This window comes from Vigna umbellata, chromosome 9, assembly GCF_029865625.1.
Source record: "Vigna umbellata cultivar VRB3 chromosome 9, Vumbellata_1.0, whole genome shotgun sequence".
Classification (NCBI taxonomy): Eukaryota; Viridiplantae; Streptophyta; class Magnoliopsida; order Fabales; family Fabaceae; genus Vigna; species Vigna umbellata.
The window spans coordinates 27030388-27055164 of NC_142173.1; the positions used below are offsets into that span (position 1 = coordinate 27030388).

The 24777-nt window shown below is 30.9% G+C and overlaps 3 protein-coding genes across 3 annotated transcripts; all 3 read right to left on the reverse strand.

Moving 5' to 3' along the window:
* Positions 1-508: 508 nt before the first annotated feature.
* Positions 509-3181, reverse strand: LOC148193100 (isocitrate lyase 2). Its single transcript, XM_088099560.1, has 3 exons — positions 2902-3181; positions 1077-2679; positions 509-916 (listed from the first exon to the last, which is right to left on the reverse strand). Exons 1-3 carry the CDS (start codon positions 2929-2931, stop codon positions 822-824), a joined length of 1728 nt encoding a protein of 575 aa, XP_087955686.1. The 5' UTR covers positions 2932-3181; the 3' UTR covers positions 509-821.
* Positions 3182-10990: 7809 nt separating this feature from the next.
* LOC148193101 (transcription factor CPC-like) lies at positions 10991-12168 on the reverse strand. The gene is made up of 3 exons (XM_088099702.1): positions 11936-12168; positions 11419-11503; positions 10991-11332 (listed from the first exon to the last, which is right to left on the reverse strand). Exons 1-3 carry the CDS (start codon positions 11982-11984, stop codon positions 11245-11247), a joined length of 222 nt encoding a protein of 73 aa, XP_087955828.1. The 5' UTR covers positions 11985-12168; the 3' UTR covers positions 10991-11244.
* A 6183-nt stretch (positions 12169-18351) lies between these two features.
* Positions 18352-20893, reverse strand: LOC124826099 (protein translation factor SUI1 homolog). The gene is made up of 5 exons (XM_047298855.2): positions 20762-20893; positions 19711-19809; positions 19059-19264; positions 18898-18951; positions 18352-18719 (listed from the first exon to the last, which is right to left on the reverse strand). Exons 2-5 carry the CDS (start codon positions 19745-19747, stop codon positions 18675-18677), a joined length of 342 nt encoding a protein of 113 aa, XP_047154811.1. The 5' UTR covers positions 19748-19809; positions 20762-20893; the 3' UTR covers positions 18352-18674.
* Between the last annotated feature and the right edge of the window lie 3884 nt (positions 20894-24777).

A 24777-nucleotide genomic window follows, 5' to 3' on the forward strand; every position in this document is an offset into this window, starting at 1 on the left:
TAGAAAATTTTCATCTGATACTTTTAAACAAGTTTATTAAATACGTATTACAAATTTGATCTCGGACCATCCACAGTAATGAATATTTTTTTCATCCATAACTCATCCACTTGTCATTCTACCATACTAGAACTTCATATATGATTTCTTCTCTTAAAAATTGATTATAAAGGCTATATCATTTCTAGCATTTTTGGAAAAGTTAAACAAAGTTCTTAGTTATTGCATTACACGTGCATTTCAGGTTTTTTTTTTAATCTTTTAACACTTATAATATATTTTTTTCACAGTGTTTATTGGTGTGATGTATTTATTATTAATCTTAATTGAAACTGAACATTTTTATTTACATATTTTATCTAAACCACATTATTTTTATTTACAATATTCAAATTTAAAAGTTCATTTAAAAATCTGAAAATCAGTTCCATAGGGCCAGATGTTGATAATACTTTGTGTTTGATCGTAATAAATGGAGCATTTGTTTTAATTAATAGTATACCTTAAAATTTCAGAAAAAACAATGGTAATGCAAACGTAAATTTTCTTTGTGCTCCTAATCCACAAATGCATGTCCAAATACACACTAACTAAATCATGTTTAACAGTAAGAGTAAAACAAAACACAAAACACAAACAAATTTTCCTTGTTCTCTCTGCTCACCAAAGAGCCTGAACAAGTAAGAAATATAAGAAGTTATGCATAGAAAAATAGCAGAATATTGATTCAATGTTAAGGAGATGTGTTCCAATCCAACAGAAAAATTGGTGAATTTGCCCGAAATTCACCCTCAGAGTATAGTTAAGCAGAAGTAGCACTTTCACATTCTGGCCTTAGCAACCACAATAGTGCCTCCATCAATGTCAACAGCTCCTGGCCTAGTCCATGACTCTTTAAACTGATCTTCAGTTACTCCTACAGAAACATCATAGGGAAAAAAGGGAAACATCTTAGTATGTTAACTGATTAAAAATCTTTATAATGAATTGCTGATGCAATCATGAAAACTTAAAGAAATGAAAGCATGGTGTATTGTTAGTGACACTAACTTAGTGTGTGAGAGTGAATGACTTGCCTTTTCCCATTGCAGCAGTTGAAGCCACACCTCCTTGGACAGTCTTGAGGTATCTGTCATAGTAGTTAGCACCAGCCCATTTCTGGTGAGCAAGAGTGTCAACTCCATTGTTCCTCTCCTCTCTCTGAATCCTCTCAACATAAGCCAGCATGCCTCTGTTGGCAAAGTCTCTTGAAAATGTTGAAGTGATGAGTGCATTAGAATGCAGACCTCCAACTGTGATGAACTGCCACACATACCCCAACGTTGCAATCTTGGGAATGAAGTCTCTCATTTGCTCATCACTCATGCCAGAAGCATCCCAATTGAAAGATGGAGAGAGGTTGTAGCCAAGCATCATCTCAGGGTGCTTTGATCTAACCCCCTCAGAAAACTCTATGCACTCACCCACGTTGGGGCTTGCAGTTTCCATCCATATCACATCAGCATGTGGAGCAAAAGCCCAACCTCTCACAACTGATGCTTTTACAGACCCTTTGAACCTGTAAAACCCTTCTCTAGTCCTAGGCAAGTCCCAGTCCCAAAACAGCTTCCTCACTCCTAACCTCTCTGCTATCTCCCTGCCTTCTTCATTGGAAAGACACCTTTCATAACTTGAATGCTGCTTCCACTCATTCAACTTCCTTCTCTTCTCTTCCTCTCCAATGTTCTGTCTCTCTATTGCTTCCAGAACTGCTTCTGACAGAGTCTTCAACTCTGCCTTTGACAGCCACTCATCCTCCAAAGCCTGAAGCTCTGCTCCACTTTTCCCAGCAGCCATGTCTTCTGCCATAAGAGCTGCCAAGCTCTTTCCCCTCAGGTTTGGGTTGGTCACACCCAAGATAAATTGGTGGTCCCTAGTGTCAATGTTAGATTGAATCAAATTAGCAGCTTCTGCATCTGTTCTGGCCACCAGCACAGTTTCCACCCCCATAACATCAAACTGAAGCCTTGCTGCCACTAGCCTATTGATGTGTTCACTGATGGCAACCAGAACTTTCCCTGCCATGTGGCCACACTTTTTTGTCACAGAAGACTGGTCCTCAATGTGGATGCCAGCAGCACCTCTCTCCACAAAGAGCTTGCAAAGCTTCACAGTTGCTGTGGTGCCACCAAAACCTGTGTCACCATCAGCTATGATGGGTCTCAAGTAATCAACATAAGGGGTTCTTGCCCTCTCTTCCCTGCTCATGTTCATTCTCTCCTCTTTTTGTTTCCTGTCATGGTATTGCTGAGCGAAGAAGAGATGCTCAACCTTGTTGGGGACAGTGTCATAAGGGTAATCGGCAAGGTCAGGGCCTGGCTCATTGGTGGTGGTGTGAGTGGCTGAACACTGCCATCCTGAGACATAGATGGTGTCCAAGTGCTTCGCCATCTGAGTGACCTGAACAGGGTCAAGTGCACCAAAAGTCCTTGAAGCTGTGCCATTGGCTTGGTGGTTCTTCAGAATGCGCCATAGCTTTTTGGCCATCTCACCCGAGCCATAGCTTTGTCTGAGGTTTCCTCTCAGGGACACCACATCTCTAGCTGAGTATGGCCTTTTGGTTAGCTTGAACCTCTCAGTGTTCCACCATGCTTGCACCTCTGCCACTTCGGCTTCAAACCTGGCTTCTTCTTCCACTATCTGTTCATGTATAATTTGCATCAGCATTTACTCAAGTATGCTGAGATAGCAAAACATGTATCACATAAATTTTTTCAATCCGAAATAAGTTTACCATAACAACAATTATGCTGTGGTTGGTTTTACCGCTCGAAGAAAAGTTCAATTAGTTTGCATTAAACTAGTTTTTGCACACAAATGAAAGCAAAGCAGAGCAAAAGTGCAGGGGACTATTGAACTTACGGATGAAGGCATAAAGAGTGATGAAGCCATGATCAGAACTCTTTCTTTTTCGGTAAATGTTATGACTTGAACAACTTTGAGAAGGTCGTGAAAAAGGTCCTCAATTTATACAGCAACAGGGTCACTATCTAGACGAAGTCCTTGAAAGAATGGTAACTTAGATGAGACTACGGAAAAGAGAAACAAACAAAAACCCAGAAATTTTATCCGATCATATCTAGTGCCTTTTGTTATTCTCTTACTTCGAAAATTCGGAAACGTGACTCTTGAAAGCTGCATTTGCAAGCACGTATGGTGGTGGCACTTTACTAACGCTCATATTTGTCATCTTAGGGTTTTTGTAAGAAAATAGATAAATCTCCCTTCTGTATTACTAAAATAAACAAATTTTAAAAAAATTACAAAAATAAGCAAGTTCGCTCACACAATTCATATGAAAAAGTCATACATTCTCCAGTTGATTTCAGTTTTATTATATTAAAAGATTGAAGTCGTACATTCCTAAATGACTTTTATGCGTTATAATCGATTACGAAAATTAATAATCGATTACGTATTGCTGAATTTGTTTATCTGCACGTGACTTCACTTTTGAAGTCATTTATCTCCACGCGACTTCATCCTTAAATTGTTTATCCTCGTAATTCCAACAATACGTAATTAATTACTAGTTCTCATAATAGATTATAATGTGTTGAAGTTGTTTAAAAGTACGTAACTTTAACTTTTCAAATATGACAAAACTAAAGTTGGATGTATAACTTCTTGGGTTTAATGTCTCAATAGGTCTCTATTTTCACCCAGAATTTCAAATAGGTCCCTTTCTTTTTCGGCATCTCAATTGAGTCCTTATTTTTGTAAAATTGAATCAAATAGGACCTTTCCGTCAAATTGAAATGACGTCGTTAAGAAGAATATGCTTTATTTATGGGTGAAAATAATGACGGCGTCATTTCAATTTGACGGAAAGGTCCTATTTGATTCAATTTTACAAAAAATAAGGACTCAATTGAGATGCCGAAAAAGAAAGGGACCTATTTAAAATTTTGGGCAAAAATAGAGACGTATTGAGACATTAAACCTAACTTCTTCACATGAAGTCCGGTAAAACTTGTTTTTATTTGTAATTTTTTTAAAACAAGAGATAAATTTGTCTATTCTTATAAAAAAAACCGTCATTTTTCATTTAGTATCACGTCAATCACAACATCGATTCTGTTTTAAAGAGTTTGATCTTACAAATTATTTTTTAATGAATAATGGCATGAAAAGAGTAAGATTTGTACTTTAATTATTAATAAGCGATTAACATCTCATATATATCAAAATTAAAGAACATAGTTGAAAATAATTTTTACATTATAAAGTCACCCAAATTATAAGAGGTTCACATAAAAGCAACTAATTATATATGTGAAGACAATAAAAGACATACATTTCGTGCAACTTCAGCATTTATCATAGTCACAACATGGTTTTGACTTCTACGCAAGGTTCCTACAGTCACAATACCGTGATGAAAATCACACAAGAAAACTTGACGCAGTTTTATGATTTGTATTTTTGTTTTTGTTTTCTCACGATTGTCCTTACACGGTATTAACAGAAAAATAATATCGTTGATAAAACCTTTGATTGAAAAAAACTAAATTAATTTCACTTTTAAGATTAGAAGGTTAAACTAATGTGAATTTTTTAGCAAATTACATATATATTTGAAAGATTAAAATGGGAATTTCTTTTTTTCTAAAGAAGGGCATTAAAATAAAATATTGGGAAATATTATAGATATTATATACAATATTCAACTATATTTTATTCTAATAAAGGAGAAGCGGAAGAATTGTGTAGAATCTCAAATAAATATTTAAAAAATTATAAGTCATGCTTAGAATATGTTACTTTAAGATAAAAGAAAAGTTTTTCAAAGCATCTGAAAATGTAAATACTTTGTTTCTCTTTATCTTTGGTGTTTATTAAATAAAGTATGATATTCGAATGGAGGACAACACAACAAATACATAAATGTAAGTTAACTAAATTAAATGAATATACAACAACACATTTTATTCAAAACATAACATCAATTTATTTCATTAATACACTGCAATTTATATTTAATTAGATAACTTTCTTAATATTGCATCGAATTCTAGCATCAAAAGAATAACATTTGGTCTAATCATTAATGGTTTGTTTTTAAAGTAGAAGACAGCATATCAACACATAAGTGTAAGCTAACTAAACTAAATGAATGTACAACAATACATGTTCATTCAAAACATAACATCTACCAACAATATTCGTTTCATTGTTCTTCATATATTTATTAAGACAACTTCCTTAATATTGCACTTAAGACTAAACATCAAAAGACTAACATTTGTCTATGTTTGGTTATCAGGTCACATTTTACTTTGGTCCAATTGATAACCTAAATTCTCACAAATTAGATTCTAAAACTTTAGGAGAAATTAGGACTTCTCTCAAAAACTTACATTGTTAACAAAAATGTTCATTGACTTTCACCACATGACATTGATAAGTGTGATATTTGCTTTATATTCACACTTATTTTAATCTCTTTTTCATGTGTTTGTGTAATAGTCTCATGGATAGATGTAAAAATTGTGTTTTATTGTTCTTAGATTAATTTAATGTCTTTATGTATTTATTTTGCAGATGAATAAGGATTAGAGAAGATAAAAAAAAGTCCTTAAAAATTTCATTGTGCACTATTCATCCGTTGATCGACACTATTCATCCGTTGACTGATACTGTTCATGCGTTGACTTTCGCTCCAGCGAATTTCAAGACATGCTCCAGCGAGTTGACTTTTTCCAGAACTTATTAAATGGCCCCAAAACGAAGAAAATAGGTAGTTTTGGAAGGAGAAACACTGCTAGAGCTCATGGACGAAGGTGTGGAGGCACGATACCACTTCAGGAGCTCATGGAGGCCGCTTAAGGCATGTGGGAACATCTTTTTCTCCTCCTTGGGTCTCCTTCTTCTTTCACCCACCATGTTTGTAAGCTCTAAGGTTCTCTATGAAAGTGGAGAATCAAATTCATCTTGTTAGGGATTGTTGTAGCCTATGAATTCTTGTGTAATGGATGATTGATTTGAATATATATATATATATATATATATATATATATATATACATATATATATATATATATATATATATATATATATATATGCCTTTGCTATCAATTGCTATTATTCTTGTTTCCAATCTTAAAGCTTGCATGTAATAGGAATATTTCATGACTTGATCTGTTATTCATGGGTATGGAAACATATTTTGCATGATCTAGAACTGAAACAAGGGTCCTTGTAGTTCATTGGGAGATGATTACTTGTTGTCTTAAAATCCTAGCTCTTTAATGTGGGTTTCCTTTTTAGATTGTCCAAGAAATTGAGGTTTAATAGAAATTGAGGGTTGAGTAAATTTGTGGGTTGACTTTAGATAATTGATGGAAAGGAGATGAAATTGGGTAAGCACAGAGTGAAATAGGTAAAAACTAATCTTAACAATATCTCATTTCATATCATTTCTAATCTATGTCATATCTATGTGCCTTCAATACCAAACTCCAACCATGTAATTATGTGTAAATTTATCTTTCTGTACATGTTTGTAAATTGATGTTATGTTATTGAGTCTAGATGAGTTGTTAATCAAACAATTCTTTAGTATTACGAGTCTCTTGAGAAAACGATATTTGGTCTTACCATTTTATATTACTTGAAACGATTCGATACATTTGTCGATTGTATTGTATCGCCCAACAAATATCTTCATCCATGAGAATAGGGTTATAAGTAGATCTTAGAATGTGATTTAATACTTATACTATACTAATAAACGTATTAGTCCTTGATAATTATAATCAATTCACATAAAGCTTGATTTAACATCAATATCATAATATAGAATCATCCATTAGTATCATAATATAGAATCACTCACTTGTCATTTCTTATAAATGTGGTTTAACATTTTCAATCACCCAAATGTGATTCCTTTTAAATATCATTATCTATAAATAAGTTTACATCAAGTTCATCAAACGTTATATAAAACTTCCATAAACATCAGACCTTATACCAAATCTCATGAATTCCAGTTTATAGTAGCATATACTCTAATAATCACCATTAAAGTACCAAAATTTTAAAATTATTTGTATTGTTAATGAATTTATTTATTAATAGAAACACGTATATAGTATTTAATAAACAATAAAAAACCTTAAGTCTCTGTAAAAGTAACAAAATGTTTCATAAAAGGGGTAACAAATTTCTTTTAAAATATATCTTAAATTAAGGAGCAGATTAATATGATAGAGTACGAGTACGAGTACGAGTACGAGGAATAACTGACACAAAGAGATAGATCTAATAGAAGTTTGTATCACTGAACTTCTTTAGAAGATTCGCTGAACATGTGTTTCGTAAAATACGAATTATTATATCCAAAAATAATGGTGGTTGAGAAATATGAATTTAATAAATAACTAAAAGTTATTAGTTATTATGATAATATTTTTAAAATGTTTATATTTTTTATAACCAAGTGTTTTCACTTTTAGTTTAATGAACATTTTAATTATGTATAATATTAAACTATTTAACAAGAGTAATGTGCATATATATAGTCTAATGGAATAACTTTCTTTTTGCAAGATTCTGTCTAGTGGAATTCTTCTCTTACCTTCATCACACGAAAAGAGTTACAGAAGAAAAGAGTTAATATTTCTTTCTACATTAAATTTTCATTAACCATAGGGTTTAGTTTTATGTACCAAGTCTGTGTTATTCATTTTTCCTCCAATATTCACAGTGTAGGCAAATGATTAGTAATATTATTAGTTGTATACCGACATAGTTAGGATTAATGATATTGTAGTAATGCATTAATTAGCACACTATCTTTTTGTTTAAGAAAAGATTATGTATACTGTTAAATATATAACTTTGTTTCAATTTAAAAACAAACAAAAATAAAAAAAAATCAGATCCTTAAATTTTTATACAGAAAACATTATGAAAAATACAATACTAAAAATTATTTTCCAACAAAATTATATTTAAATAATGTGTCAAAGACATTTATATGGCGAAACACATGTATAATATATTATATATAAATTTATATTTAATATGAATGGTAAAGTTGATTAGTTGGTTGACTCATTCTGACCTACTAAAATTTGATAGATATAAAGTAAAATAAAAAAAGAGTTTTAAAAGTTAATTTTGGAATATTTTATCATCTTAGATGTAAATATATAATAATATTATAATTTAAGTTAATAATATTTATAAGTTAAATTTTAGTTATCAATTATGATAAACTAATCGAACTTATAAACATAATAATTATTTTAATTTATTAAATCAAGATATTAATTTATCAAAGGAACAGTTTCAAAATATTTATACAATTAAATGTACTTATATATATAACAAATTTTAAAATTATTAAATTTTAAAAAAAATATTAAGGAAGAAATAAATATTTTCAACCTATTTTATCATCTTGTGATTTAAACTCAAATAATCAAATATGAAAAAGTAATCTTTCATCTTCAAACTTGGGAGAAATTAAAATTTTGTATGACGAAAAGGTAAGAGTTTGTGAAATTGTTTGTAAGAGGGGTGTGATTTTGAATTTGTTGAATGCAAAAGGGGAAAAAGTACTATGTGTTTTCTTATTGGGACAAGCAACATATAAAGATGATAATATGCTTAGTTGGTAGAAGAGAATGGAAACTATAATTGTGCAAATATAACAATCAGAGTGGTCCTAGACATTGATATATGAGGGTTTCTTCTGAGTTTCATTTACGACATTTATTCCTTTTAAACATATCTAACTAGTAATAACCTATTATCCAATCCCATGACTGCATGAATCATAACATTTTCTATGCATTGTCATATTATTCACAAATAATTACATTAATTTTTCCTTTTCTTTTAAGGGGAAGTGCACGTGCCATTTCAAAATATAGAATGGGTTGGCGAAGATACCTAACAAGACACCCATAGCCGCATATATATCTACAATAATAATTTATTTATGTTTAAAAAATTTAAATGAATTAATAATTTACTTTCGGCACTAATATATTTATAATTTCGTTTATTTTTATTCTAAATAATTTGTGGATATGTATGAACAAGGAGAAAACAAAATTCTATCTAATAAGTGATGTGATGAGGGAATATTATTCGTGTTTTACTATCCTGTCTATCATCCACCTGATTTTTGGAGTATTAGAATATAAAAATTAATATTAACCAAAAATGATAACTGTATTTTAAGTTAATAATATTATGTAAAAATTAAAGTAACTCTATTATTATTTATCTAAAATATTTTTTTTTTGGATAAACAATTTCTTATTTGGCTTTCAAGTTCTGTGTTTTTTTTCTTTTGTTTTGTCGGTACGTTGTATACATATTAACCACACGCGTAGCTGAGAAAAGCTAAGTATTTATCACTGAAATACGTAGTTACGTGTTTGTTTATTAGAATTTGCTTCCTTAGAGAATTTCTAAAAATCTTCATCTTATTGTCTTTTTCAAGGAGTACAATTTTTTAGGAAGTGAGACATTTGCAGTTAGAAAACTAATATTTATGCGAATTAGAGTGTGAGAGTAGAGAGAGAGAAAAAAACTATATAGGATAAGTAGAAATAGAATGTTTTTTTTTCAGCACAATTTCAGAAAGAAAAAAATAATTTCACTTTTAAATGGTTTTGAAAGGATACTTTATATAGCAAAATCGTTTAAATAAGTTATACTTATTGTTCGTATTTATTTGTAAAGATGAATTTGGGTAAGTGAATTTGAGAGAAAGACGAGTAAAAATACTGTTCAATCATTCTTTCCTTATTTTATTGATATTACATTTTATTGAATTTAAACTAATTACAAAGTAAGTTTTTTAAAGTTCTTAGCCTATTAATTGTAAAACTACCGTCTAATCATGTATCATCATACAATATATACAAAAGGTTTTAAAAACATAATTCAATAATTTCTTCTTCCTGTGTTTTACTTATTTTCTACAAAATTTATATCATAATTGTTGCGTGTGTATGTTGTTTTGTAATTGTAAAGATAGTGTCTTCACACATATATAATTGATATATGGTCTATTGAACAAATATAATAGTTGCATATATTTTTTCTTTTATTTTAACTGTGTGTTTATATATTCAAGAATTGTTATTTATTTTATTTAAGTAATAATAACGGGACTAAGTGAATAATATGTATTATTAATAAATATTATTTAGTTTGATATTTTTAAATAATAAATAAACATATAAATTTAGTATGTCAACTTTTAAATTTTATAAATATTACATTTGTTTAATTTAAAAATAGAAAGCATGCCCTTTCCTTCTCAAAATCCAATTACCAAACATGTATTATACAGACTACAGAGTTACTCTTTAGTATTAAAATAATTGCACTTTAATTTTCTACAGATTAAGGATAATAATTATTGGAAATTTTGTTTAAAATAATTTCACTCCGTTATTCAGTACATTAATAATTATTAATAATTTCCCTCTTTTCATAAATACATTTTTTTATCAATTGAAAATGCAAACTTTGATTAGTTTATTCAGAGACCTTAAATAAAATAAAAATGTTCATCGAAAATCGAAAACATCGTATCATTTAAAATTTTGTAAAGATTACAATCATTTGGAGGAATATATTATAATGTTGTAATCTAGATCATTCCTAAATGCGCTGAACCATGCCCATAACCGAAGCTCATATGCCGCAGAAATCTTAGTGGAACTAGAAGCCATATGTTTCATATATTTACCCGTTGTGGGACTAGCAAGTAAACAAGTTTTTGCATCTGAACCTAAAGCTAGACTATTATCTAAGTCTTTATATATATGTTCTCTTTATGATAGTTAATTTCTGTTAAAAATTAATATTTAATAGAGTTTCATAATCCAAAAATATGCAGCATTGGGCAAAGCTGTTGTTTGTGGCTAGATGCATACACCCAAATACCATGAGGAAAATAATTTGTTGTCACCTTAAAGAATGACAAATAAGAAGTATTTTTGGAAACTTATATTGGCATGAAAATATCTGAATCATAGATTGCCTAAACATATAAGAACATTATAAGATATATGGGAAGCTAAAGTAACAACATTAAACATAAGGGCATTTAGAATGACATACCCCCTTTTAGTTACAGCAAAATGCAAACACAAGAACCAATATATAATTGGAACAACTTCCATTTCATATCCCACACAAAATTTTTCTTGCTTCGCTATCTCTGCCATTTCATTGGCTAGTTGAATATCTTGAAGTCCAATACTTCTCTATCTCTTCTGCAGTTCTTCCAGGAATTCTTCCAGCAATCAAAGACCACCTAAGGAAAAACTTAATGTTTCATAACCTTCATCTAAAATGAAAAAATAAAAGTGTTTCAACAAAAGAAAGCATGCATATACTCACCTCTCCCCAACCAGATTATACACCATGGCAATAAGGATTTCCTCAGCCTCAGAAAATTCCATAGTCGAAGTTTGTAGGGATTTCTCTGCATAACACAAATCAACTCTTCAAATTTATAAAGAAAACAACTTTTCTAATGCACTGATAGACACATATCACATAGTGTAAGATCATATATACCTTGTTATTAAATAGTTTTAGTTACTAAAAGTAATGCAATGAACAACTTTGTGTTTTCAATATATCAAAAGTTATCACACATTAAGACTAGAAGCTGGCAATCTCAGGTGGTCACAAAAAAGAAAAAGAATGCAACGAGAATAGGATTCTGCAGAGAGATCAGTTGTCAGTATTCAAAATTTGAGAAATGTAATGGCATACAAGGATGATGACCCAAAACAAGCGTTGAGATAAAACTGCAGAGAGATTAGTTATCAGTACGTATGTTCATGTTATAGTATAATTATGTCAAAATATACTTGTCTAGGTATCAGAAGACTCCGTTCTTAAAGGGTACCTTTAGAATCAGCAGAAGCATTATCAGATGAGCGATCAATGTCAGCCATTGCAACAGCAAGTTGAAAAGAGCTTTGAAAACCTTTATTGAATATGTTTTGAAAAAGAAGAGTGTATAGAACAAGAAACGATTCGGCGGTATTAATATATAGGAGGGTGTAAATTCATAGGAGAGTGAAAGGGTACATAGAAATGAAGAAGAAGAAGAAATAAAGAGAAGAGGGTATGAAGAAAAAGAGAGAGTGGAAAGTGGTAGTTGAACACATGGTAGTTGGGTTGGACGTGTTAGTTGGCGTGGAATTTTGTAGATGACAAAGGTGTCGGTGTTAGATGCACACGAATATCTAAGAAAAATTATCATAGTACCAAGATGTCTGTCACAAAGTATATCTTATGGTCGTACGTTCATTAAGCTAAGACCACTCATAATTTTTTTAACAATTTTTTGATATTTTTAAATAATATTATTTTATTGGTCTTTATATTTCAAACAGACCAATCAAAACTATCATATATATTATTATAAAAGGTTATAAAAAAAAGTTATTAAAAAACATTTTTTTTAAAATTAATACTCGAAATAGTTGTGCATTGAATTTTGGATTTCACAAAGAGTTGTGCTTAAAAAAGAAAATTCTAATCATCACAAGTGTGGTTTTTTTTTAAAGAATATGATAATTTATATTTATGAATTCTTAATATAGCTTAAGGAAGAGTTTATGAAAACAAAAAAAAGATGTAGTTTGTTAATTCCTTTGAAAAGTTGAAGCAAATTAGTAGTTGTTGGGAGGGTGGTAGCTGGTAAATTCTACACTGATTCTGTCTCTTTCTTCAATAAGAGGGAAATGCCAAAATAAAGTAAACAAAGGACCTCGTAAAACACACTGATGAAAAATTTTAAGTCACCCCAAAAGGAAAACAATATAGTAATCAATCTTCTAGATCCTAAACTCCGACCAATCAATCATCTAGAAACTCATATAACACCTGCACGAACATCGCTTTCGCTACTTTGCTACCCAAAGAAAAACTGATTTCTTTCTTTTAGACGCAGAAAACTCAAATTGGAAAGAAGAATGTTTTGGATGAAGATGATGGAAAATAAAACAAAAGCAGTTACTTTTTAAAAAAATGAAGTGTAAAAATAAAAAAGTTGAGTTTTTTTATGGTTGAAGTTGAAGATGGAAGTGATTATGTTGAAGGTTGAAAAAGGGAGGGAAATTGGTATGATTAGAAAGGACTTTGCGTTTACCAGAACATCTTGTACACGTTTTGTAAGAGAAACTTAATTTACTATATACGATGGTACGCAATTATAATCAAACAAAAACATGCTTTGTTTTGTAATGCTATGTATAGATAGGGCTGAGTCATCCTGAAAGGGATAAGAACGTGGTGACAGTGTTAAACTGCTAAAGTTGTCACGACTTCTTCTAATCAATGGTTCCAATAAAACCATTTTTTCTTATTTTCTTTCAATAAATATAATTTCTAAGATCGTATATTCCAATCATCAGCAACATAATACTTAATTCAATAATATGCTAAAAACTAACAGATAGTGTCATGGTTAACAGATAATTTAATCTATTAAGTATTTGGCCAGATCTTTGAGTGAATCACTGTGTCTTCTAACTTCTCACAAAGTTATTCTAACCTCTTAAATCAATTTTATGATACAATATTTAAATTTCAGAAGATATTTTCAATTTACATGAGAAAATAGAATCTTACAAATACTTGACAAATTAAGCCAATTTTTTGTATAAAAAAAGTAATAACCTTTAATATATTTGAATATGACTTTTTTATTTATTAATTGCTCATCCATTATTTGTAAAATAATATTAACAAAACTAGTATTTTAATTAATAAGCTGAAAATGGTTATTTATACGAGTTGAATTATCAAGTAATGAATGAGAGGTTATATTAATTATTCACTCCAACATACCCCTTGAAAACTGTTAAAGTATTTTATCATTATTTTAGTAAAAAAAATACTTATTAATGCACTGTTCTTTATTTTCAGAATATTAAAGCCGATATTCTATCGCTAATGTTGTTATTATAATAATAGTCTTCGTTGAATATGATTGACTATCTGGCCACTAAAAATACCATTAACACTGATTCTTTTCTTTATTGGTTGATTTTAAATGATGATATATAAATCGAGGTTAAGTTATTAACTTCTCATTAAAAAATGTAAATTTGTATTATTATTCGACTATTAGTTTTGTCTAATTTATAATAAGTGTATAAAGTATTTAAGAATTAGGTAAAGATAAACAATTAAAAAAAAAACATTCATAGATGTTTCAAATTAAAAAAAAATAAAGAAGAAAGAAAGAAATTGAATTTAAAAGAATTATACGTTAAATTATTCATTTAGTTCCTCCGATAACTTTATTTTTTCTTCTATACATTAAAAAAATTATTATTATATATATTATGTTTAATCTCTATTAGTTTCAATGAATTTAAACTATAAGAATTAAAAGAGGCTAAAACTGGAATATATAAGAATTTTAAATCTATATATATATATATATATATATATATATATATATATATATATATATATTAAAATGAATGGATTTTATATATACAAATTGAAGATAAAATTTGTATAATTAAACCCTAAAATATAACATTTTTTATAGTAGTTAGTAAATAATATAAATTTCACTTTCCACATAAGCTTATTAAATAAAGATATTCGTCTTCGTTATTAAATAAAAATGTATCACTAATATATTACTAATTTTTTAATTCAATGTTTGAGTGATGGTTGATTAATGATTAATGGATATTCAGGAATATACGTATTTGATTTTCCCAAAAAAAAACATCATTAAAAAAATCTGATCTCACCATGTTGTAAATATTTTTACCTTAAAAGCTTACACATGATACTTATGTTGTATATTAAAAAACAAAATGAAAGGCCATTGACAGCCATGGTACATAGACCTTCTGGAAGAGAGGAAATATTAAAAAGATTGCAAATATCATTTTCATAAGCAATCATTCAAATCTATCTTACAATATTAGTATTTTGTTTTATTTTTTTTTAAATATAGGTACTTTGTTTGATTTGAAAGAAAAAAATGAAAGAGAAGAGTATAAAAAAATAAGATAAGAAAACGAGGAAGCATATACATTTTTGAAAGCAAACGGAAAATGAATAAAATTTTCTTCTGCTTTTCTAATTGAAAAAAAAAATAGTAGAAAACGAAAACAAAATTCTTGGCAACATATTATTACTTCCCAGTTATTATAATTACTTTTTGTCATAATAATCGTTATAATTAACAAATTAGATTATAAATCACTCAAAATCAATACTAAATATATATATATATATATATATATATATATATATATATGTATGTATATATATATATGTATGTATATATATATAGATATACTAATTTAACAAAATAAAGTATTCATATAAAGAAGTTTAAGTGCTATCAAATTCAAAATAAAATTATATAAATACATTAAATACAGATGTTTTCTTCTTTTTTTATTCATCAACAGAACCGTCATGATCTATATAAAAAAACAAAAGAAAAATGTTATCATTTACTTAATTTTTACTTTTCTTAGCCTACATCAAACACGGTATGAAACGAAATAAAATAAATTATTCTTGATAAATAAAGTTAAATAAACGTGCAAGTGTAAAATATTATTTTTAGTTCAAAAAATAATAGTACAACTAATTATAATAACAAACTGTCAAAATAAAAAATAAAAAAATAAAAAAAAGTCCTTCAAACTAAACAATTAATTTTGGTTTAATGTTTCAATAGGTCCCTGTTTTCGTCCAGAATCTCAAATAGGATCCTTTTTTTTTTTGGCGTTTCAATTGGGTCCTTATTTTTGTAAAATTAAATTAAATAGGACCTATTGAAACATTAAACCATTAATTTTTGCTTAGATGAAAAATAAACAAAAATATAAGATAATTGAGGTGTATTAAAATAATTAGACAAGCAAGTTATTTTAAAAAAATCTTATAATATAAATAGAACTTTTTAAAGCTCAGTTCATTATCTATAACACTTCTATCTCTCTAGGACCTTATTCACCTAGAGTCATCTACCTTCTCTCATTTCGGGTGTCAATTTGACGATCAGGAGGTGCCTAGACGATCCTAGCATCAAAAGCTACCTCTTTCACCGATCAATTTTTGGATTTGGTCAAGTGCAAAAACCTCTTTCTTGGCCTTTAGGGTTCTTAACTTTTGTAGATGATTATGCTCTTGCATGAGCCGAGTGTTCATCTTCTTGAATTCCTAAATTTCTAGTGATTCTAAGGTTGGGTTTTAACTGTTAATCGGTGAATTGTAGGTTTTCTGAGAGTTCCTTGTACCGCAAGTAATTCGCGGAGCGTTTAGAGGGCGTGAGCTGTTGAGTCAAGGTAAGGGGAGCTAGATCCTATTTTTAAATTATTTGTATAACATGTGTATATGTTGAATTATATGTTATTCTGTTGTTTGAAGCACAATTTGGATTTTTAGAGTGGATTGAATTGTATGTATTGAAATGTCTAATTGTGAAACTGTGAATTGGTGTTTGTGAATTGTTTTGGATGAGATGTACTGTTGTAATTAAGTATGTTGGAGATGTGAAATCTGTTATGATAATTATTAGGCATGAGGTCAAGGGCATTATAGTTTTTTGGGGCAATTTACAGGAAGTGAGGTATTGAATTTGAGAATTAGAGGTCAAAGGCTCATTTGGTCTGTTGGGACAGTTTGGGTAAGTTATTCGTGACTTGTTTGAGTCATTTAAATGGTCAAAAACATGTGCAAAGTGGTAGAATTGAATTTGGGTCTTTAAGTTGAGAAATTTGATGTTCTAGAATAGGATTTGGTTCATAATCACTTTAGATTGAAGTTAGGAAGGTTTAAAGTCACTTAGTCAAGTTTAATTAGGTATGTAAAATCATTTAGGAGTCTTAGAAGTTGAGAAAAATAGATAGAATTGGTATTTGGGGTTTGAGTTGCATAATTCTACAGATTTTCGTTCTGTAGATTATGCAGACTCGCTGAGCGAATGGATTCGCACAGCAAACTAGTGCGTTGTGCGAATGGTTTGAGAGGTTTTCTCTCAATTTGATAATTCGCATGGTGAATCTGGGCGTTGTGCTATTGGTTGTGGTCTGGGAGCATTGTCAAGTTTATTCGAATGGGGAAAAGGGGACGCGTAGCGAGTGCTTGGGGAGTTTGGTCTATGTCTGGGCTTCGCATAACAACCTGGGGGCGCTATGCGAGGGGTTGATGTCTGGTACCTCTACGAGTTAATTCACACAGCGAGAGAGGTCGTTGTGCGAGAAACTCCTGGTTTCGCACTACGAATAGGGTGCGCTGAGCGAAAGGTCTGAGTTAGTCTACTCTTTATTTCTTTGTCTTGAGTTGAATTAAGTCAAGTGTTGCATGTATTGTGAAGTGTGTTCGAGGGTGTATGGTAATATATAATTGGGTATTATTATGAATGAATTTACAAGTGAAAGTGTGTGATTTCAAAGTATGGCTGATGGACGTAATTCCATGATCCTCACGGAAAGGTTACATGGTGGTGCCTTGTGTAAGTTTAGAATGATTGTAGGAAGCTCAGTCTTGGGGGTTATCCTGAAAGTCCAATGGTCTTTCATTCTCTACTGGTTATCCTGAAAGTACAATGGTCTTTCATTCTCAAGTAGAGAGGATTGAACCATGTCGTGAGAAATAGTAAGAGGTCTTAGTCTTGGGGGCTTCCAGTATGCCTCAAGGCCCGGAACAGACTAACCTCGTGAGTATGGTAGGGTGAAATCCATTGGCAATGGCTTTGCAAAGCAGTAGAGGCCACCACGAGTGCATGAACCGCTATAACTCGGCAATCATTCTAAGTCCGGACAGTCAAAGTGAGTGTAGTGTCTCGCATCAAGTATTTCATGTTAGAAATGACTGTGTATAACTATATGAAACATAGTTGGTAAATATAATCGTTTTCTTTTATTTAAACTAGTTTACCCTTGCTTTTCTGTTGTCTGTTTTTGTATGTTTTCTCTTTTGTAATGATCGATTGGTATGAGCTTAGGGAGACATTTGTTTCAGTTACTTTAGCGATAGGTGATCGAGGAGATTCAGTATAAAAGTCGGGCGAATCTACAGGTGTATTGTCTTTCGTAAGTTTTTTTCTTATAGTAGTTAATTTATCATATATGTAATATTCATTTTAGTAGTATTTTACTATTAAAAATGAGATGTTAGAAATGAAATTTTCGTTCAATTTAAAAAATATAAAGAAGCTATGTTTCTATAGATAAAAATTCAATTTTTATAATTACCTTCTACCGACTTTTCACTGTGCCCTCAGTTTCTTACACTAGCAGGCAGGGTTAAGGTTGGTGTGTATCTCAGTTTCTATCAAGTTAACCCAATCAGTTAACAAAATTTGGCAGGTCAATGACCAACAACAAAATGCAACCAAAAAGGCCGAGTCACTTGCAGAGGGAAGAATAATCACAAATTTATTCAGGACAATTGTCTTAGATATAGACATTATCCTTACCATTTATCCCTCAGCAGTAACTTTCCAGAACACAGGTAAACAATACCACAGAAGATTACATATGACTCTAGCTACGATATAACAGAATCTTGATGTCACTAAAAATTGCTTGAATTCAGATTTATAAGAAGCTGATGCTCATATTCAATCTTGATGCCAGTGTTATGGGATCTTAGAAACCATGAAGCTTGATATGTTCTTTCTTCACTATGCCAGCCTGTTTGTAACATCACAGACGAATTTAGATACAATCACAATACTATTTTGGAAAATGCTTTTTTATTTTGCACCAGTTGACAATTTAAAGATATTTTGGTCATCAAAAAAAGTTAACTTTTGTATTTGTAAAGAAAAGAAATGTAAAGTGTCTCTAAAATTTTGCTGGGTGTCTCTACCTGCACAAGGAAAGTAGAAACATTCTTTCTTTGATCTCCCTGAAGTTGTATAACCTACATATGATACATATGATAAGAATGATGAGAGATGATGCAACCAATGGCGTTTGTCGAAAATTATAACATAAGAGGAATTTTTTTATGAACAGAAACACACAAACCTGGCCCAACTCAGGGTCTTGAACAACAGTACCATTGCAGCAGAATTCTTTCTTCAGGTCTTTGAGTATTTTGCTGTAGCTATACTCTTTCTTTAATCCTTGAACAGTTGTTAGGCTTTTCCTTCCGTTACGTTGTTGTACACGAACATGAACATACTCTTTCGTCCCAGCACCTGAGTCCTCAGCATTTGCCTCAGCAAAGGGATCTATGTTTCAATTTTCAAACCACATCAGAGAGCAAACCATTGATAAAGTGCTGTTCTGGTTTCAGACTAAGGCTTTATTCACTTAAATGAATTTCGGGGAGAGTGATTAAATGGATTTGAAGGTAAATTTTTTGTTGTTTATTTGAGTGGATTTAGAGCTAACTGAGAGTGGATTTGGAAGTAAAGTTTGTGAGAATTAGTATAAGATTTAATTGATATGAAAGATTAAAAAAATTTACTTCCAAATCCACTCTCACTTACCTCCAAATCCACTCAAATAAAACAAAAAATTTACTCCAAATTTTCTCAAATTCATTCAATCACACTCTCCCAAATTCAGTCATGGAAACAAAGTGTAACAGAATATCTTTATGCCATAAAAAGTATATATATATATATATATATATATATATATATATATATGAACAAGGATATTCAACACCCACCAAAAGCACTTGGGATGTTTGTTTCGAATTCTGACATGAAAGTTGCCCTTGGTTACTTGTAACAAGCAAAGTCCTTCTGATGTAATTAATCAACAAGCACTGGAAACAGAAATTAGATATACTACAAGTCAGATATGAGATTTGATGTTTGACATTTTCGATGATGCTACTCTTGTGTTTATGCTCACTGCTAATTCTCATCCGACAAAATATGAACAAGAAAGACAGCAACTTTTATCACCTTACCACCGCACCTTAGAATTCTCAAATTATGGTCTCATGAGTACGACATTTGCATCCGAAAACACAAATTTATTTATTTCACCATCATCAATAGTAAAAAGGCCAATATAAAATAGCCCAGAAAGTGAGGGAAGTTATGAGATCTGCATAATTCTGTGCACATAATCATCAATAAAAACACAACTATGACAATGTATCAACTACCAAATTAAGATTAGTCTGATGAAAGATGTCCTTGGAATGTATACACGTATAGATACATGCATACATACAAAGAAAAGACACATTACACACGTAAATACCGTGCATATAAAGAGAGGAACCATTTAGCTTTGTAATAACTAGAATGTATCAAAAGTTTAAAGCATCATTCACAAGCCATTTCTTTCACCAAAAGTCTAAAGAAACACAGAAAAACAAAACCATGACAATAATGCCAAATAAATTGAACCCCAACTGAAAACAGGGTTAAGATTGACTAACTCAACAAAAGAATGATACTGTTATCATGATCATGCAAATCACAAATACAAAAGAAACCATCTTCAAACCCTGTTAATACAGGGTCACGTTAAGAAAGAACTAACATCACAATCCGAATGAAAAATTAATATCTGGGCATTAAAGAAACTCTTTTTCGAAAAAACGAGGGGTTAATTACGAACTTCCGTTGCGTACGTAAAACGCGGAATGAATGAAACAAACCCAGTAAGCAATGATAAAATAAATAGAGCGATCAGAAGAATAAAATGAAAAGGAAACAGGGAATAATGCAGAAAAGGTAAAATAATGATGAAAAACGAAATACCTGACACTTGCGAGAAAGGAAGAAAGAAGAAAGGAGCAAGGAAGGAAGGAAATAACGAAAAACGTGAGAGAAATAGGAACAATAGGTGGTCAAGTTTATATATAGAACGATTTAAGATACGAGAAAAGTGCTCCCAACCACCTAATTGGTTACCCAATTTCATTGTCGAAATTCAGATCATCTTTTCACCTCATATAATATAATATATTATTATTTTTAATAAGGATTTTAATATTATTTCACTTCAAAATGTTACTTTAATTGTAATTTATTTTTACTTTAAAGTATATATCAATGTGTTGCTATGTGTTTTAAAAAATGTATAACCATAAAAAAATCATAGTTATTTACTTTAAAGATTCTCTTTTTTCCATGTACCATTTTTCTCATCACTACATATCTCTTTATATTCTTAAAAATGACTACGGAATAGTGATATCCTTTTATATTCTTAACAATGACTATGAAGGCCAGCGGAGGTTGATGATTTAGTAGTAGAAGTTCAAATAGACATGGAGAGAAGTTTAGGATTTAGGCCCTTTGTGTCTATAACGACACATTCGATCAAGTCATCAATTATAATAAGTATTCTTTTTAGTTGCTCACAAGAAAGAGGGATGTACAATGAAGGATGCCTCAAAAGCCTATGCAACTAAGGGTGAAAGGCATAGTTGAGGTCGAGTTCCATGGCTTTTGTGATGTGACGGCAAATAAGATTTTCCTAATGTCGAGAAAAATGCTAAGATATCACAAGAATACTTTTCAAATATTAAAAGCTTAGTGTTTATGTGGGGTTTAAAGATAATTAGCCTAAAGTCTTACGATTGTCACATCTTAATGCAACAATTGTTACCGGTAGTAATTTTGCATAATTTTACCCAAAAATGTTAGGCAAACTATAACTTGTTTGTGTTTATTCTTCTCTTCAATTTGTAGTAAAGTCATTGACTTGGTAAGTGATCCTTCCTCTTCCTCCATCTACACCCAATAGTCCATACTATTTATTTTGATTTTTGTTCCATATAAAAGTTGTAATAACTTTTTATCCTGATTGTTTCCACACCAACTTAGCTATTCCCCAAGCTAAATTTTAAACCTAGATGTTATGTTCTCAATCCCTCATCTCTATTATAGTTCTACCTTGACAATTGAAGATTATCTACAACCTTAGGAACTTGTAACATAAAGGTGTTCTTCCTTCCCATTTGTCTTTCTAGAGTAACATTTTATTCTCTTCTCCTACTTTCTAATCAAAATTGTTGTCAAAACAATTATCTTGTTGATGATTCCCATATACCAAACGTAGGTCACACCATCACTAGGACTCATATTGTGCTTTGTCATGTTCATTTAACTTTTTCCATGAACCATACTTAGATTCTATAACCTCCTTCCAAACACCTTGGTTTTTCACACCTAAGAATGTGAACATACTATGGATCAATATACTTAAGATGGTTATATCTTATTAAGAATTATATGAAAACTTTAATTGTTCAATTATTTAAGTTGTAAGTCTCTTTACCAATTCTTTAATGTTAATTATTGTATCTAGTTAATTACTTATGTTTTAAATCAATTGATTTTAGGTATATGTTTATATTATGTTAGTGAACCCCCAACTTTTTCATCCATTGGAAAATAAAAAACCTAAAATCTAAACATACATCACTAACTTGGTTCAAGGGTGAAGCAAATATATTTTGTACCTTATATTCATGAGTAATCGTAGTTTGTTGTCTTCAAATTATATTTCATCATTTTGAGATGTCAACGATAATGTACTCATCACTCACAACTACTTGTCATTTTCATGATTGATTACATTGCTACATGGTTTGACTCATTGCACAAGAAACTCCTTACACATATGAAGCAGATAGTTGATTTGTAAGAACACTAATTTATGTATTTTTTTTTTTACATAAAGGGACTTTAACTAGTGTTTTTTCTTATTGTGTGTACTCTCGATATAATATGCTAGATGACAAACCAACTATAAGATTGCAAAAGCTCATGTGGTTGCCACTCAAAGTTATCTATTTTTGTCTAAATATAGATGATGAATTATTTTTCTTTCTCAATTATATATGTTAATTATGTCAATATTCAATTGTAATGTAACAAATAGACTGAAGGATATGATTGCGAATATTATTTTTTTACAGTATTTCACAATGTTCAATCTTTTCATTATAAATCAATCAATTACCTTATGAATATTTGAGCAACTTATTTTATAGAGTTTCACAACACATTAATATAGATGACTTGTTAACTTGTTTTTGTAATTTTAATTCCATCTGTTTCAAATTTTTAAATATTGATAATTGTATATATTCTTTAAGTTTAAATGATAAGATTTCTGTCTAGTTCTATTTTTGACATGTACAAATTGTTTAATTAAAAAGGAAAAATAAATAAATGTTAAATAAATATTAAAAAAAAGTAACCAACACTTAAATTTCCTATATATACTCTGGTTTGACAAAATCATAGTCCAATTGAGTACTTATAAGTTAGAGTTAAAATCATAATCTATAAGTATATATACATAACGATTTTTAGGTACGATCATGTAATAGACATATATTATATTCAACTTCATTACAAAAATATTTATAAAGTTTCAAAAATTTATATGCTTTATATAAAATAAATAGAAAAACTTCTAATAATTATTTTTAAAAGTTTTTAAAAATGGAGAATAAGTAAATAGAATTTATGCTTTTTAATGTTGTGTTACAAACAACTATCATATAATCCGGGTACAAAATTTATATTTTTATGGTTTAATGTCTTCATAGGTCCCTATTTATGCGGATTCGTATTAATTGGGTTCTCGTATTCTGAAAGTTCTCAATTGGGTCCCTATTTTGATAAAATTGAGTCAATAATGCTCTTGTCGTTAATTAATGTGGACGACGTTAACTTTCTTGCGATGTGGCATGCTGAGGTGTTCTTTAATTACGACGTGGCATAGGTTAACCAACCAGAACATACCACCTCACGCCTCCTGCCACGTCATCTATGTCTTCACCACAAAAACCTTAATTTCCAAACCCTAGCTACTATGCGTTGCCACTGCCATCCTCGCCGGCAACCGTCCCCTCAACCTTCACCGTGAACCTCCATGGTCGTCGCAAGTTCTCTGTCAGTCTCCTCCTTCGTAAATCGCAAGCAACCTGCAGAAGATCAAACCACAGAACTCAGAATCGCGCATCTACTTCTCGCGCGAGAATCTACTCCATGATCTTCTCCATGGCAGCCACGCGAATCACACATCAACTCCATCAAAGCCGCCACCACGAAATCGCCAGCAGACTTGCATACCAGAAATCGCCACCAACCACCGCTGTGAAAGTGCCAATCGCGAGTTTTTCCGTTTGCCAAGCCTACAAATCCAGAAACATTGCAGAAACCCAAATTGAAAACCTAATGGCACAACCATGGTTTCTCAATTGCGGCTCTAGCGAACCTGAAACGCAAATCAGAATTTGTGGCGCGACACTGCTTCACCACCATTAGAGAAAAAACAGAGACCCAAAATCAGAGAAAATGCAATCGCGATTGAGCGCGAGGTCGCCGTTCAGAGTCGCTTCTTCCTCATCATTTTCAGGCCAGCACATCCATGGAAATCCGCCTTCGTGGAGCAAGCAGGTGCAAACAGAACCCAAAAAAAAATCCCTAAACTCAATACCTTAACATTCTCAGTCCGAACCCTAACCCCAATATCGCAACAGTGAAACTTCAAAACGCATTTGCAGAAAAGAAGCACAACAACCATCCCATCCCAGTTCGCAAAAATCAAATAACGAACGGAAACCCCTAAAACCCAATCAAAATCAGAAAAGGAAGAGGGGAAGGGACGAAGAAGAAACGCGCCCTTGCCGCGTCCCGCCGCGCCTCCGTCGGGCTCTCGTCGCCTATGCCGTAAACCACCGACTACGCTCTTGCAGCGTGTTTTAAAATTTAAAATGATATAAATATCCATGTAATAACCTCATATTGTGCCA